This window comes from Archocentrus centrarchus, chromosome 16 (genome assembly GCF_007364275.1).
Source record: "Archocentrus centrarchus isolate MPI-CPG fArcCen1 chromosome 16, fArcCen1, whole genome shotgun sequence".
In the NCBI taxonomy this organism is placed as follows: Eukaryota; Metazoa; Chordata; class Actinopteri; order Cichliformes; family Cichlidae; genus Archocentrus; species Archocentrus centrarchus.
In genome coordinates this window covers 23,981,721-23,998,170 of record NC_044361.1, presented here as the reverse complement: position 1 = coordinate 23,998,170, position 16,450 = coordinate 23,981,721, and the positions used below count along the sequence as shown (strand labels likewise).

At 40.9% G+C, this 16,450-nt stretch overlaps 1 protein-coding gene across 1 annotated transcript; it reads right to left on the bottom strand.

Moving 5' to 3' along the window:
- Positions 1–429: 429 nt before the first annotated feature.
- Positions 430–11,230, bottom strand: pip5k1ab (phosphatidylinositol-4-phosphate 5-kinase, type I, alpha, b). The gene is made up of 16 exons (XM_030749092.1): positions 11,121–11,230; positions 7,096–7,130; positions 6,306–6,392; positions 5,933–6,063; positions 5,719–5,836; positions 5,090–5,242; positions 4,630–4,929; positions 3,469–3,704; positions 3,274–3,357; positions 3,107–3,155; positions 2,803–2,887; positions 2,537–2,707; positions 1,377–1,509; positions 1,212–1,274; positions 1,005–1,104; positions 430–906 (listed from the first exon to the last, which is right to left on the bottom strand). Exons 1-16 carry the CDS (start codon positions 11,161–11,163, stop codon positions 904–906), a joined length of 1,791 nt encoding a protein of 596 aa, XP_030604952.1. The 5' UTR covers positions 11,164–11,230; the 3' UTR covers positions 430–903.
- Between the last annotated feature and the right edge of the window lie 5,220 nt (positions 11,231–16,450).

Here is a 16,450-nt window from a genome sequence, read left to right as displayed (position 1 = left end):
ATAACTTATAATAAAAGAGAACAAAAAATTACCATGTAGGTCGGGTTAACCCCGTCCCTCTGCTGTTTTAACTGAATACTGTACAATCAGTAAAAAAAAAAAAAACCCAAACACGACTGCAGAGTCGACAGCAGCAGGTGTCGATTTGAAGGATTTCTATCGATAGCAGTGATAGAGCCATCGATAGCTTATAGTGCTGAGGGAAGATGGATGTGCAATAACAGGAACGCTGGAGTGGGAGTCACGGAAATGTGAACCCACTTAGATTGTGCATGAACACACAGTAACATTCATTCCTCCTTCTATTCTATGTAGGCTATGCCCTTCATGTGCTTTTGTGTGTGTTCCTGCTGAACTGTCTCTGCCCACTCACATCTCCTCATGCTGTGAATAGTGGGCAGGATGACTGGCTCTTCAAGGATAATTTGACTGCCTTCCATGAGCCACTTGTGATAGTGAAACTGACTTTTTTTTTTTTTTTTTTTTAAAGCAATATACAACTCATTATTTTGTTATTTTATCATCGCTGCAGACAGACATGAAGGGAAATCTGTGTCTAGTCAGTGTAATGCTGGCAGTTGCTAAAAAGCTGCCATTTTCAGGGCTGTAAGCCTTTTTCTGAGTGTGTATCAAAGACAGTTTGGACAGGTGTGGACAAATATGCGCACACAGTGACAGTGTTGATGGCTGGGGAAGTCTGAAGCCTACCCCACACCATCTTCTTCCAAATCACTGCTTTCCTCACGGTCGCAAACCTTGCCATTTTATCCACTGGCCACTGTGTAAACTGCAGAGGTCAGAAAACAGCAGAGGAGCGAAGGAGGGTCTGCGGTGGATGATTGACTCCAATTCATTTTAGCCTTTCTTCTGCCCAACTCACCATTTTTAGAAGTGTCTCATCTTTTACTGCAAAAAAAACAAAACAAAAAAAAAAAAAATTATATATATGCAGCATACCATAAATATAAAACTAATACCAACAACTAAACATCTCTCAGACTTACAAAACAGATGTTGGTCTCGGGGACGATGTCTGACAGAGAAACTACATCTTCATTTCCAGACAGGTTGCCTGAATTATCTAAAGCCCCTTCTGCCCCCAAACTGTAACACAGAAAAGGCAGTTAATGACACACAATGACTAACATGAGGACACACACACAAAAAAAAAAAAAGACTTTTCTCTGGTTGTACTCTGTACTAGTCTGTACCTGTGGGAAGCACCGTGATCACACTCCGTGTTTGCTGATTTGTGCACTTCCACGCCTACGGATCTGCAGAGGAAAGTCAAAGTCAGACCAGAAGGGATTTAAAAAAAAAAAAAAAAAAAAAAAAAAAAAAAAAAAAAGCATGAGAAGGAAGGCGAGAGGTTTTACCGCAGGGGAGGAGAGGTGGAGGCGACTCCTGTGCTGCCTTGTGATGAGGTGGACAGGTTGGCCTCACAGTCAGCAGGGTTGTCTACCAGCGGAGGAGTTCTAGGAACCAGATCGGGTCTGCCTGACTGCACACCTGAGAACAAAGTTATTAATAAGGTGATTTACTGCAAATTTAACACGCTTATCTTTAACCTGAATGCAGTTTAGAATAAAATTAAGCCTGTGAGGCATAAAAGGAGCTACTGCAGGCACAGTATAGGGATGAGAACAACTAGTTGACTAGTCATTTAAAGGCTGCAGCAGCACTGTGGCGCAGTGGTTAGCCTCACAGCAAGAAGGTCCTGGGTTCAAATCGACCATCTGGATGTCTGCATGGGTTCTCTTTGGGTACTCCGGCTTCCACAGTCCAAAGACATGCAGTTAATGGGGTTAGGTTAATTGGTGATTCTAAATTCTGAAGCATTAATATGAGCACAAATGGTTGTCTGTCTCTCTGTGTTAGCCCTGCAACACACTGGTTCCCTGTCCAGGGAGTACCCTGTCTTTCACCCTACAGTGGCTAGGATAGGCTCCAGGGACCCTGTGAGCCAGAATTGGATAAGTGGAAAATAAATGAATGGATAGTAAATAAGTCACCAGGAACATCCCTAGTAGGGCGTGGTCAACTGAAAAAACATGGCTGAATTAATATGATTTTTTTTTTTTTGGTGGTGAACAGCAGAGTGGTGCAGTGATGAGCACTGCTGCATCACAACAAGAAGGTCCAGCAGTCTCCAGAGGTACTACAGCTTCGTCCCACAGTACAAAGACAAGTATATTAGGATAACTGGTGATTCAAAAGTGTGAATGTGAGTCCTGCAACAGACTGGTGGCCTATCCAAGGTGTACCCCACCTCTCGCCTCATGACAGCTAGGATACGCTTCAACCCCCCGCCCAATGACCCTGAACTGGGTAAGCCGTTAAGAAAATGGATGCAGTTTGATGCTATTGTGTTGACTTTTGTCTCAGTAAAATTAATCTTTTTCACCCATTTTATTGTTAGTTATTGATTAAAAAAAAAATTGTGGTGTGTGGACCTGAACTTTTGCCCACATCACTGACCACTACAGTTAACCACAGATCTACTTAACATGATCTCATTAGTTCCAATAGCTCTTACCACTGTCAGCCTCTGACTCTGTACTTTTAAAATGGGAGTGGTAAACTAATCTGGAGTCCACAGCTGACTGCCCTGTCGTGTGGGAGAGTGGTGTGGGTGCTCCCAGAGTGGGTGCCCTCCTAAGCCCTCCCTGACCTCCACCACGGCTCTTCTTGGATGGGGATGGTTTTACTGAAGAGGAGGACAAGAGGAAATCATCAGTGCAAACAGGGCTTTTCACACCTGAACTATCAAAATCAGCGGTACACTCAAAAAGGCACACTTACATGGAATTTTCTTGAACACTGTGTTGCACATGAATTGCTGGAAGCGGTCTGCATAGAAACCAGGTCTGTGAACTGAAACTGTATCCTAAAGAAGCAAAACAGGAAGAGGATTACTACAACCTGACAGCCTTTATGCAATTCAAACTGTTACGCAGCATGAATGCAGCATTTCTGTTTTAATCCACCAACTCTTACAAAACAGCTGTCTTAATACTTTAAAAGCCCAAGCTCATTAGTTAATGTGCAATCTACAATGGGAAGGAAATTCTATTAACACACTGATGTGTAGTGTACAGGCTCTCACCCCATCATGGACCAAAGCCTTCCAGGAGTGCTCCAACTTCTTAATAAATCTAAATAATACAACATAAAACTATTTAGTGCAACTTATCTAAGTGGTGTGACATTTGCTTGTGAATTAGCAGCAAATTTTTATATAAACAGCTGATTTGGCTGCTCTGAGACACATACCTGTAGGATTGGAGAATATCAATGATGCCAATGTAAATAAGCAACCTCTCTCCTTTGCTGTTGCGAGCAGGAATACCACCCATGCTGCAAGATCAGAAATACAACACACTTCTTCACTCACTGTCATTTCACAGCCACAAATTTCCTACCAAACAAATACATCTCAAACATGGGTGTGCTGGTGGTCGCACTCACTGATCTTCTGAATCCAGAGCTCCCTTCCCTCGAGCCTCTCCCTGGATGGACTCCATGGCTGTACAATACAGACTTTTCTGTGCTTGTGGTCGGCGCTGATCTGGGGTCACTGCGCCTTCGGACCCCGTATTGTCAAACGAACCGCCTCCACTACGTTCCTTCTCTCGACTGGCCTGGTCCATATTGTGGATGCCCATCAACAGACTGTAATCCATGATCTTGAAACTCTGCAGGAGCTGCATCAAACATTAAAGTGCAATGAAAATCAGAAGGCATCAATTAGAAAAATCAATCATAACATCAACATTCAGACACACTGTTTCAAAGCATCAAACACTTTGGCAACACACACACACACACACACACCTGCCCACTTGGCATTGCCAGCAGTTATTTTACATGTCACTGACTTCCTGTGGACTCTGGTTGCCACATGTTAAAAATTATAGTCCTAATGATTTTTTTTGAATTTTGGTGGAAGGCCAAAAGCTCTGGTGGCTGAAAACCCTGGAATGACTAGCTAATGGAAACGGATTAAGTCAATAAATGACGTGCAGCTGCTGTAAGTCTGACAAAAGCAAAAATTTTACAGCTCATATGGGTATTCTGTGCAAACTGCAATGACAAATCCCACCAGTCTACTCTCACAATTTCAAATGGTACCATCCATGTAAGTATTAGCTTGCAGTGTCATGCAAGCTTAAGTCATCTTTTCAACACTAGACACTTGTCTGCTGATGATCCTACAACTGTAGTGAAGCCCAGCAGTAAACAACCCCCAACACTGACCATCAACAATGAATAATCGACTTTGGAGAAATCAGAAATGATAATAGTCTCTGTAAAAGTCTAAAATTCAACAGAGTACCAGTGTGTTACATACAAGGAGGTTTTACATGTGCTGTGCAAGCTGTCAAACCATCTGCAGACTATCTACAATGTAAAGGTTTTTTATTATATGAGAAAAACTTTGACTCTCAATAGTCTTTGATAGTCTCCGCATATCTGCTGCTTTTTTTTTTTGTATCTTTTATGTAAGGGTATAAAAATAATGTATTACATTGGTGTACTATTTCAGCTTGCTAAGGCATTTTTCATATACTTTAGTGCTCACTACTTGAATAACAATCTATAAAAAACATGCATCTCTGTGTGACTCACCAGGCAGTCCCTCTGTATAGTCTTGCACAGAGCATTGTAATTGTCCGCTTCCAGCAGCAGGCCATCAGGCATGTCCTGGATGAAGTCCAAGTCTTTGTAAATGGGGACAGCCTTTTCTCTCTCCTTAGGGGAAGCTCGTCTCTTATACGTGGAGCCTTTCAGGTCATATTTGAGGTGCATGGGGATGATTCGCGGCAGAAGATTGTTCATCACAACAATACGGATATTCTTACCCCCTGCCTGTACGCAATACAATCCATAAAACTTGGGAAGAAGGGTGCGCTTGTTTTGGTTTATATTCTGAAAGGGAGAGGGAACATAGTAAAGAAATTAGACACTTAAATTAGAAAGGAATTTTTAGAGTTCCCACTCAGTTAAACCACCTCTTCTCGTGATAATTACTGTAGTAATATGCACTAATTCTGAAAACACTTCTACTTCCCACTCTATCCAGACTCACCATGAAGTATCCAGGCAGCAGTTTCTGGAGAAATTCTGCCTCTTTGTGTTGGACAGTCTTGATGATAAACTCATCATCACTGGAGACATAGAAGAGGGATCCGCTGGCTCCAGGGTTCGATAACTCGATCAGTGGCTCGTTGCACAGAGAATACTTTGAGAGAAACCCGCATCAATATTAAATCAAAAAACAGTGTTTGTTTTTTTATGGTAAGATGTATGGGTCACTGGCTCCTGATAGCACAGTTATTTCATTGATTGATTTGAACTACAGAGACACTATTATCAGCGTTCCCAGTGCTGATAGTTAAAAAAAAGATAACAGACAGACAGGAGAAAAAAAAAAGACCTAAAAAGCACTTGGACTAAGGCTTCTCACTCTGTCTGAGATGGCACAGCTCCATGCCCGCAGTGTCAACAAATGTGGTGATGAAGCAGACAAAAGCATCATCAAAGGCTACAAATTAAAAAATGCAAAAGCCTTCAGCCATCGTTCATTATTTCTCCAAAAGGGGATTGTGTTTGCTAAGACCACTGAATATATACAGCATGTACACTTTCAAACATTTATGAAGTTGAGAAGGGCAGCTGTTGTGAACATGGCAGCAAAAGCCTGGGGTAAATACTGACCAAGTAGTCATCTGGCCGAATGCCAAACAGTTCCCTGAAGTAGCGAAAGGCGATAGGAGCGTAGGTCTTAAAGCGGAAGTCACTGTAGTGATGAGCAGGGGTCAGGTTACTGCCTTCACTGGAAAGAGTGAGATGCAGATAAGCTATTAAAACTATGCAAAAATGGAAAATAATAATTCAATTTGTGCATTCAAATACAACTTGTATTACAAACCTTGGAAAGAAGATGCTTTCAACAACCACAAAGTCCTGCATGAGAACATCCCTCTCCGCCTTTTGGCTTAAGCTGCCAACTGTGTGAGCGATGCCCAATTGGATTGCCCCCTTTAGGGCAGATGACGTAGTCTAGAGAGGTCAGCGAGGAAAAGAGAGTAAGCACTGGAACAACCGGATTTTACCCCTGTGACTTCTGGTGTTTCACTAACTATTCTTGGGTTTCCAGTAAGAGGAACTTCCAAACTAATTTTAGAATATAAACATCAAACACAAGGGCCAACATACTGAACTGTTTCCACCTTGTAAAGCCCGGGCTCTGCTGCGAGCGTCAATAAGTCACTGCTGTCCCTGACCCCGACCCCTGCCTTTACCTTTTTGTAAGTGGTTTCTCCTGTGGTAGTCTCAACGCCCCGGTGTCCAATGGTCTTCTTCATACTCATGCCTGAAGAGCCGGGCATCTGAGCAGCGAGGCAGAAAACAGTCAAAGAAAAATCAAATATGGCTTAATGTGCATTTATGCTGTAAAAACAGAAAAACAAAGAGCTAGCTGTTGAGTATTCAAGCTTTAGGACAGACTGAATAAACAGCCTCACATGACAGCCTTGACCAAGCAATCATCTGGGCTGACAAGTTACTGAACTCCCAGAGGAAGGTCAAATTGTAAGGCAGGAAACTAATTAAATAGCAATCAGCCCAATGTTACTATTCCTGACTGAAACCTTTATCTATACATCTATACTTCCTCTGTTTATTGATATTGCAGCTGTAAATATTACTATTTATTTTTAGCTTTTATAGTTACAACAGCATTATTATGAGTAACTATTTATTTTTTTAAAGTAAAATACTACTGTTTTTACTTTTAAATATGAGCTTCATATAGAGTTTTGAGGAACAACAATGTGGCTCTATAAAAATATAAAAAGAAACTGTGGCTTGTGGGCTTTTTAGGCACCTGTTATCATCCGTGTTACAAGAGCTAGCCTCTTATTTACATGACAAACTTTTTGGTGACTGATGCTTCAAGCTGCAAACGCATGGATGAATGCAGACTCCAACCCTGTAAGCTTGCTTTGCTGTCCTTTCTGATTTAGAGCTTTTACATTATTTGGTGCTGGACATAATGTATCTGTATTCTAAGGCAATTCCGACCATCCTTACCTCTGCAGGGGCCATTTTTCGAATGCTGCTGGTCCCTATTAAAAAAAAAGAAAAAAAAGAAAAGTCACTTGATATTTACAATAAGAGAAAGATAATAGCTCGAGAAGAATCTGCACTGCTAGTTCCTTTGTTTAGACAGTCAAACCCAACCCATGCAGTCACTGCAAAGTCAATGCTTGAAATAAATTTAAAGGGTTTGAGCTGGAAAGGAAAAAATTTTTAGGGACTGTTTATGAATCCCTGTGCTGGTTAATTAGCCAGGCTATTTCCAGCACTGGCTGATGACTATAAGACCGATGATGAGCCCAGACCTAAATGTGGCCACAGTTACTAACTGCTGCACCCAGTACACCAGCTCTACGTGAACTGGAACTACTTCTCCCATGAGCTAGCTGCTCCACATTCATCTGTTCCCTGAGGATGTGTGTCAACATCACCACCACGGTGCAATTTCTAGCTGTTGCTGTCCCAGCCTACTTTAAGCCTCAGAGTAACTTTGCTTTTATCATTTAGTTCAATTCCAGCATGCTCACTAATGTTTAAAAGTTTCTTAAAGGCAACCTATTGTAATTTCCTTATTTTCAATCACACACATTACATGAATCAGTGCTGAAAATCAGGTCAGTGTATGGAAAAGTAATCCCAGTGAATCAAAAGTTCAGTCTGCTCTAAACACTCTTGAGTCTCTATGATATTAATGAGAGCAGATATACATCCCTAATGTTGTCTTCCCAGGCATACACACTACTGGCTATGAGCACAGCAACCTCACCTACCCGATGTTCAAACCTTCAGTTTGTGAGAGACAGCCAATCAGAAAAAAGGTGGTTTAAAGTGATCCTTAAATGCTTTCCTTCAGACAAGAGGATAAACTGAAGGGCTGCACCAAGGCCCAGTATACAATAAATTGGACTATTTTGAGCAGTGAATCATGCAAAGCTACTCGTGTAGAGTCCAAGAACAAAATATGAAGCAGGAAATGAGCATAGCAGGTCCCCTTTAAGTTAGCCTATTTAGCAAACTCAGTTACGTGAGTAGAGATGCATCAGTCTGATCTATGGGGCTCATATTCTCTCTCTTTACATTTCACTTGTTATATTTGGTCAGAAAGAGATTATATAAAAGATAGAAGCTACAACGCTGTTGGTTCACTGTAACACTTGTTGGGAAGCTTTTACTTCACTTGTCTCCTGCCAGACTATAGACCTGCACGTGTGTGAGGCCTATTCTCTGATGTTTCCTTACACATAAAAAAATTATTCCTAGTCTCTTCCTCACAGTGAGGACTACATCTTATTCATTTATTACTGGTACAAGGATCAGTACCGTCATATCCCTAATGTCAAGTTGTCATCTCTCATATTAAAATTCATATTAGGATTGTAAAGTCAGATCAGGGCATCCCTGATGTTCAGCACACGTATAAAGTTGCCGGCACCAAGCAAAGGCCTCTGGATTACTGTTTTAAATTGATAATCAAAGATAAATCATTAAATCACAATACACAGATGTTGGGTAAGAATGACACAACTGCAATAAAATAAATACAGAGTATGATTTCTTGTGTCCTGTCCTTACATAAACTTGGTGTATACACTTACTACATCGCCCACTCTGCAATCACCTCTAGCCTGTAACCAATGGCAACATCTCCTCCAATACTGCAGTACCATAGGTCAATATATATATATACAAAAAAGACTGAGGGCTAAAAGGATTCTACACCTGTAGTAGCAACTGAGTGTGAAAATTTATCTTTCTACACCCATCAAATTCAACCCTGGTGAGGCACAGAAAGTGGACATTTGCAACCCAATAAATGCAAGAGTATGTATAATTACGCAGACTCACTGAATGCCATGCATCTCTTCTCAGTTAGCAGGGACACACTGCAATCTGCTGGGACACAATGAGCATCATTCTGCCCACATTCCCCCTCATTATGTAAAATAACACACTATATCACCACTACTCATGCAGTCTCTGCTCACACACAGAGAAACACTCACGCACAGCACACCCATGCGAGTACCTCGCTGCAACGCTCTCCTCCAGAACTGAGTCCTGATATCTGCGGAGCAGGACAAGGTCAGCCTAGCTGGCGTAACCTAGTACATGAGCAACACTGAACTCATTTAAGACAGGAGTGCAGAGAAGTACGGGAAACAGTGCCTGAGTAATAAGGTCGATTAAGCAACTGACTCTTTTATCGTAACAGAGTATTGCACTTGTAGACAAAAAATAAAAAAAGAATAAATTACAGTTTTTCCTACATATTTTTTTAACATAAACTCATAAACTCGTCAGGCAGCACCAAAGAGCTTTATGTTGTCTACAAAATGAAAATCATCAGGACTCATTTAAAAAAAAAAAAAAAAAAAGAGGTTTAATGTGCTCAAAAGGTATTGTAAAATTTTGCTTACTGAAAGGACAAACATAACAGGAAAATGCACAGATTTTAGTTAAGAAAGATAATACACAGACTTACTAAATTTGGACCATGTCTAGTCACCCCAGAGGGCCCAGTTTTGGTTATTACTATCACAGACAGTTTAGGACCATTCGCCAATGGGATGGCGAGTAGGAGAGATCTAAAGGTAGATAGATTACATGGGTATCTTGAATTATGTATTACAGAATATTTTCGTAAGATGTTAAATATTTTAAAAGTCAATATACATGTTAATGGCATACACTGCGCAGCAGATTCAGGAGAGTAATTAGACTAACCCAGTTCCCTAACAATAACTTTAGCTTGTCAGTAGCAGGCCTCACTACAATAGGCAAACCATCTGTTCCTCTCTATGTACCAAACAAGCCCCTGCCAGCCTTGTTTACGTGCAGCCTGCACAGGGCAATACCATGGGCCATGCACACTCTCTTAAGATCATTTCTGGAGAGTCCATAAATATACTGGTTCTTCACCCGATTTGGACACAACGCTGATAAAGGCTATTAGGGAAACCACAGTGAGTTACTGTCACTCAAGCATCTGTGAGTGTGAATGCTGTATCTAGTGTTTTTACTGTCCCAGGATCTCAGCCATTTGGGAGCCACGGGAGTGCTTTAAAGAGCAACTATTTTTATTCACTGATTCAAACTGGGTGGTTATCAGAAGAAGAGCAACTCTATACACAGGGAAGCTAATAAGTGATGCACAACTAACTGGATGAGAGAGATACATCTTCTCCACCGCCTGCCTTATCTCAGAAAAATAAGAAGCCTCTGAAAGCACTTGATCGAGCTGTATGTGTGACCACTGAAACCAGTTCATAAAACAGTGCACAGACCTAAATATCAGTGATCGTAAACAGGTTGTTAAATAAAGCCTGTTCATTGGCCAGATAAGCATGACAAACCTGTGCTAAAAGAATGCAGAAAATCAATGAAATAAATAGACCACCTGACCGGGAATATTTGTACAGTAACAGCTGGGAGGTGGTTAGTCAAGCCCTTCTTTCTTTCTTTCTTTCTTCATCACCAAACACTCAGAGGAAGAGGAAAAAGGATCTAACAGGCGAGGAAGAAAATGAACACACCCGTTACCGTTAACTTCCATGGACACTATTTTTTATCGCATTATTAGTAAACACGTCCCATTCACGTGCCAAACAGCAGCGATTATTAATAAAACCTCATACCTCATCCGGCGCTCACCTGCTTCGTTAGAGCGTTAACAGGACACCGGTTTGATAACAAAACAGTTTGGTCAACGTGGTCTCGGGAATTACTTTATTGCGTGTCATGAAATTCAATAGATGGTTCCGCATATTAACAGGTGTCTTGCACACAAAAGCCTTCTGTATTTAAACAGGACACAACCAGCGTTTAATAAACAGGCTAAACACAGATTGGTTCATTTGTTTGGTGGAATACCTCGATGCTAATTAGCTAACGGCTAACCAGGACCCAATTCCAGCCACAGCTCCACCATTGCATCATTTTCAATGCTATAATATGCCACAAATATCGCTTCTTATGCTCATTTTAAGACGAGAAAGGAATGAGATTTGTGAGCCAGATACCTGTCGGGGCTGTTGATCCCATGTCTGTTCCAGCAGTCGCCATTACGGTCTGTTAACATCACAGACGGCGCCGACAGTTAAATTCTGATGCTCGTGTGGCAGCACCAGAAGCACCACAGCGCCCCCAGTGGACGTGGCACGGTTTCAGTTTGCTGTAGTGCGACATAAAGTTAATATTATTAATTCTCATATATATATATATATGAGAGAAAGCCCGATATTGTAGATGTGGATGTATTTATACTATGTTAAATGTGAAAACAACAGTAAAAGCAATATAGTCTGTGCTAATGAAACATAAAATTTGTGAAGTTTCAGTATTTTTATGCCCATTTTATGTATAGGACTGTACACAAGTCTTGAGCCATCTCTCACGTCTTTGTGTTTTTCTTCTAAAGTGGTTCCCCAGGCTTTCTGAAGGTCTTTCAGAGTTTTTCTTTGGACATTGGCCGTTTTTTCACTCATTTTTCAGTTTAATTCAGTTCAGTTTTATTTATATAGCACCAAATCACAACAGTTGCTTCAAGGCAGTTTACATTGTAAGGTAAAGTCCATACAATAATTACAGAGAAAAACCCAACAATCAAAACGGCCCACTATGAGCAAACACATGGCAGCAGTGGGAAGGGAAAACTCAGTTTTAACAGGAAGAACCTCTGGCAGAACCAGGCTCAGGAAGGGGCAGTCATCTGCTGCGACCAGTTGGGGTGCGGGGAGGGAGACAAGCTGTGGAAGAGAACCATAAATTAATAATAATTAATGATTAAATGCAGAGTGGTACATAAACAGAGTTAAAAGAGGTGAGTGAAAAAAAAAAACAACTTCCCAGCAGCCTAGGCCTATTGCAGCTTAACTAAGGGATGGTTCAGGGTCACCTGAACCAGCAGTAATTTATCCAATCCCAGTACCTGACCATTTTGACAAGAATATTTTTCGGGTGTTTTTTTTTTTTTTTTTTTTTTTGGGTAAAGCCACTGACCTAATTATTCAAGTATGAAAAAGACACCTAACTCAAGAGATGAACCTGTGTTGTGTCCACAAATAACAGACAACTTGGCAAATAAGGTATTTTAAATTGTATCTTTAGGAGCTTTGTTACCAGCAGCCTGTCCAAAAACAAATTTATGAAAAAACAGTTTCACAGACATAAAATAGTACTTCTGCACCAACAAGGTGTTTCCTAAAAAGCTATTAGCTAAAAACTTGACATATTTTGGCATTGTGTGCAGTCTGTCCTTAAAAAAACCTGAGGAAACTGGACAAGTGGAGGACAAAAGAAGCAGTGTTAGGCCTAAAAACTATCTATAGCAAATGGTCTGAAACTCATGTGCTTAAGAAATAGGGAAACAATCCAGCAAAAACGTGACACAGGACCTGAGAGATGCATCTGGACCTCCAGATGATTCATCTACTGCTCAGAAATGGTCTCAGTGGAAGGGTGGCCGTCAAAAAGCCACTCTTAAGGAAGGCAAACAGGAAGAAATGGCTGAGGCAGGGTTATAATAGTTTTGGATTTTAAATTATCATTTAGTTTTAGTTAGTTTTTACTTTTTTTCTTTAATTCGGTTAGTTTAATTAGTTTTCAAAGTGGTTTTTCTCGTTTTTATTTTTGGTTTATTGCTTAGTTTTAGTTTAGTTTCGTTAGTTTCAGTATTAGTTTTAGTTTTTCATACTGTGTCAGGTGCAAGATTCAAGGCACAAGAGTAACTCTTGTGTAATAAAAACTCAACAAAAGATACCGTTTAAAGAAATATATTCAACAACCAACTGTTCACAAGACAGCAGCACTGCGTGCCAAATGTGTGTAATATTAAAGACACACATGAACATCAACAGGGAGAAACAGAAAAACATGAACTCCCAAACTCAATAAATTCTACAATAAACTTCCAATAAAGTTTAGCATCAGTGCAGTAGATTAACAACAGCTTCTGTTTTGGAGCTAGCTTGGTTAGATGCTGGATATGTGGCCGACCTCATGTCGCATTTCTGCTTGTGTAGCTGGATTGTGTGTGTTCATTACCTTACAGTCGTGTGCTGGTTTTTTACAGTTGTGCTCAAAAGTTTACATACCCCAGCAGAATTTTTGCTTTCTTGGCCTTTTTTCTGAGAATATGAATGATAACACAAAAACATCTTTTCCACTCATGCTTAGTGGTTGGGTGAAACCATTTATTGATAAACAACTCTGTTTTCTATTTGTAAATCATAATGACAACAAAAAACATCAAAATGACCCTGATCAAAAGTTTACATACCCCAGTTCTTAATACCGTGTGTTGCCCCCTCTAACATCAATGACAGCCTGAAGTCTTTTGTGGTAGTTGTGGATGAGGATCTTTATTTTCTCTGATGGTAAAGCTGCCCATTCTTCTTGGCAAAAAGCCTCCAGTTCCTGTAAATTCCTGGGCTGTCTTGCATGAACTGCGCGCTTGAGATCTCCCTAGAGTGGCTCAATGATATTGAGGTCAGGAGACTGAGATGCTCACTCCAGAACCTTCACTTTGTTCTGCTGTAGCCAGTGACAGGTCGACTTGGCCTTGTGTTTTGGATCGTTGTCATGTTGGAACATCCAAGTACGTCCCATGCACAGCTTCCGGGCTGATGAGTGCAAATTTGCCTCCAGTATTTGCTGATAACGTGCTGCATTCATCTTTCCTTCAACTTTGACCAAGTTTCCTGTGCCTTTGTAGCTCACACATCCCCAAAACATCAGCGATCCGCCTCCGTGCTTTACAGTAGGAATGGTGTTCCTTTCATCATAGGCCTTGTTGACGCCTCTCCAAATGTAACGTTTATGGTTGTGACCAAAAAGTTCAATTTTGGTCTCATCACTCCAAATTACCTTGTTCCAGAAGTTTTGAGGCTTGTCTCTGTGCTGTTTGGCATATTGCATGCGAGATACTTTGTGGCATTTACGCAGTAATGGCTTTCTTCTGGCGACTCGACCATGCAGCCCATTTTTCTTCAAGTGCCTCCTTATTGTACATCTTGAAACAGCCACACCGCCTGTTTTCAGAGAGTCCTGTATTTCAGCTGATGTTATTTGTGGGTTTTTCTTTGCATCCCAAACAATTTTCCTGGCAGTTGTGGCCAAAATTTTTGTTGGTCTACAGTACCTGACCGTGGTTTGGTTTTAACAGAGCTCCTGATTTTCCATTTCTTAATCACAGTTTGAACACTGCTGACTGGCATTATCAGTTCCTTGGATATCTTTTTGTATCCCTTTCCTGTTTTATAGAGTTCAACTACCTTTTCCCGTAGATCCGCTGACAATTCCTTTGCTTTCCCCATGACTCTGAATCCAGAAACGTCAGTGGATGGATGAAAGATGCAAGAGTCTGTCTGGATCCCAGAAACTCACTCAGCTTTTATGCATGCACACTGATTACACGCAAATAGATCACAGGTGAGGATGTTACCTTTGATGTTTTTTGTTGTCATTATGATTTAAAAATAGAAAACACAGTTGTTTATCAATAAATTGTTTCACCCAACCACTAAGCATGAGTGGAAAAGATGTTTTTGTGTTATCATTCATATTCTCTGAAAAAAGGCCAAGAAAGCAAAAATTCTGCTGGGGTATGTAAACTTTTGAGCACAACTGTATATGCGGCGTCGGCTGGGACTTTTTTTGGTCCTCGCTCTTTGTGCTTATTTTTTTTGGCTTCAAACACATTTGTACCTGTTATTTCTTCATTCCCTCCAGTCCTTATTGATTGTTCCTGATTGTTATTCTCTCACTGATAAAGTGGCCGGAAACGCACAAGGACGGAACAGGTTGATCACAACGTTGCGGCTGCGTGGCAGCAACGAGTAGTCACATTTCTCCGGAGGTGAACGCCAGATTACGTCGGTTCAGAGCGGTTTCCGTAGCTGCCTTGTGTGCGCTTCTCAGGTGGACATTATCGGACTCAAAGAAACTCCATGTGGGCCGCTTTCTCTGCAGACCACTGCCATTACTCTGCTGAGCGCAGCACCGCGCACACAGCTGCACGACGGCGCTCCCAACTTAAACTCGGAGAGCGGAAAATGATCAGTCCACAAGGCTTTTAAATAAAATGACAAACAAGAAAAGGAAGGTCATTTTATCTATAATTTTAGTTAGTTTTTTAAACTCACAATACAGTTTTAGTTAGTTATCGTTTTTTCCTTTTAATTGTTTTCAATTTCAGTTTTCGTTATTTCGTTTGTTTTCGTTAACTATATAACAGGTCTGATGGAGGGATGAATCCAAATTTAAATGTTTCAAAAATTGGATGTGGTCAGGAGAGAGGTACAGCAATGAGTGTCTACACAGCCATCTTTGAAACACTTTGGAGGCTCTGTCATGATTTGTGGCTGCACTTCAGCCAGTGGTGTTGGGGATGTTGTCAAAATTGATTGAATTATGAACTCAGAAAAGTGCCCTCGGATTTTGATCCCTCATGCAATAAAATCCGTAAAGCATCTGATTGGCAACATCTTCATTTTTCAGCTCAACAATGATCCTAAACACACTGCCAATGCAGTAAAAGCATACCTGGATAGAAAAGAAAAGACATTTCTGGCAGAACCAGGCTCATGAGCAGCTGCAACAAGGAGTGCATCAAGAGTGAAAAGAAGGGAGCGGAGAGGAAATGATCAGTGGCCAGCAGCCTGGGCCTATAGCAGCAGAACTACTGGTTCAGGGTCACCTGATCCAGCTCCGTGTATCAAAAAAGGACAGTTTAAAGCCTAATCTTAAAAGCAGAGAGGAGAAGAGGTAGCTGAACACTGTGTCTCCTATCCTGGAAACTGAAGTGCTCTATTGTGATAATATGATACTATGAGGTCTATAAGATAGCTCTGATCATTCAGGCATTTGTATGTGAGAATTAGGATTTTAAATTTAATTATGGATTTTACAGGGAGCCAGTGATGAGAAACTATGACAGATATATGAACCTCTTGGTCAGCTGGGACCTTTCTGTGTGGACTTCGCATGTTCTCCCTGTGCCTGCATGAGTTTCCTCTGGGTGCTCTATTTCCTCCCATATTCACATTAGGTTAACTGGTGATTCTAAATTGGCCATAGGCGTTAACATGAGCGCAAATGGTTATCTGTCTCTGTTAATCCAGCGATGGATCAACAGATAGAGACCTCTCACCCTATGACAGCTGGGATAGTCCACTTACTTTTTTATAGGGAAAGATCTTTGCAATTCAAATCAGAGTGACCACCGTTATCCTCTGAAAAAAATTTGATCCTGGTGTGAGTGGTTTATTCTAGGCTTCTTCAATCAATTAAGCTGTTCATTTTTGGGGATACTGGGGTAATTTTTTGGCCTTTATTTAGCAGGAACCTTAGG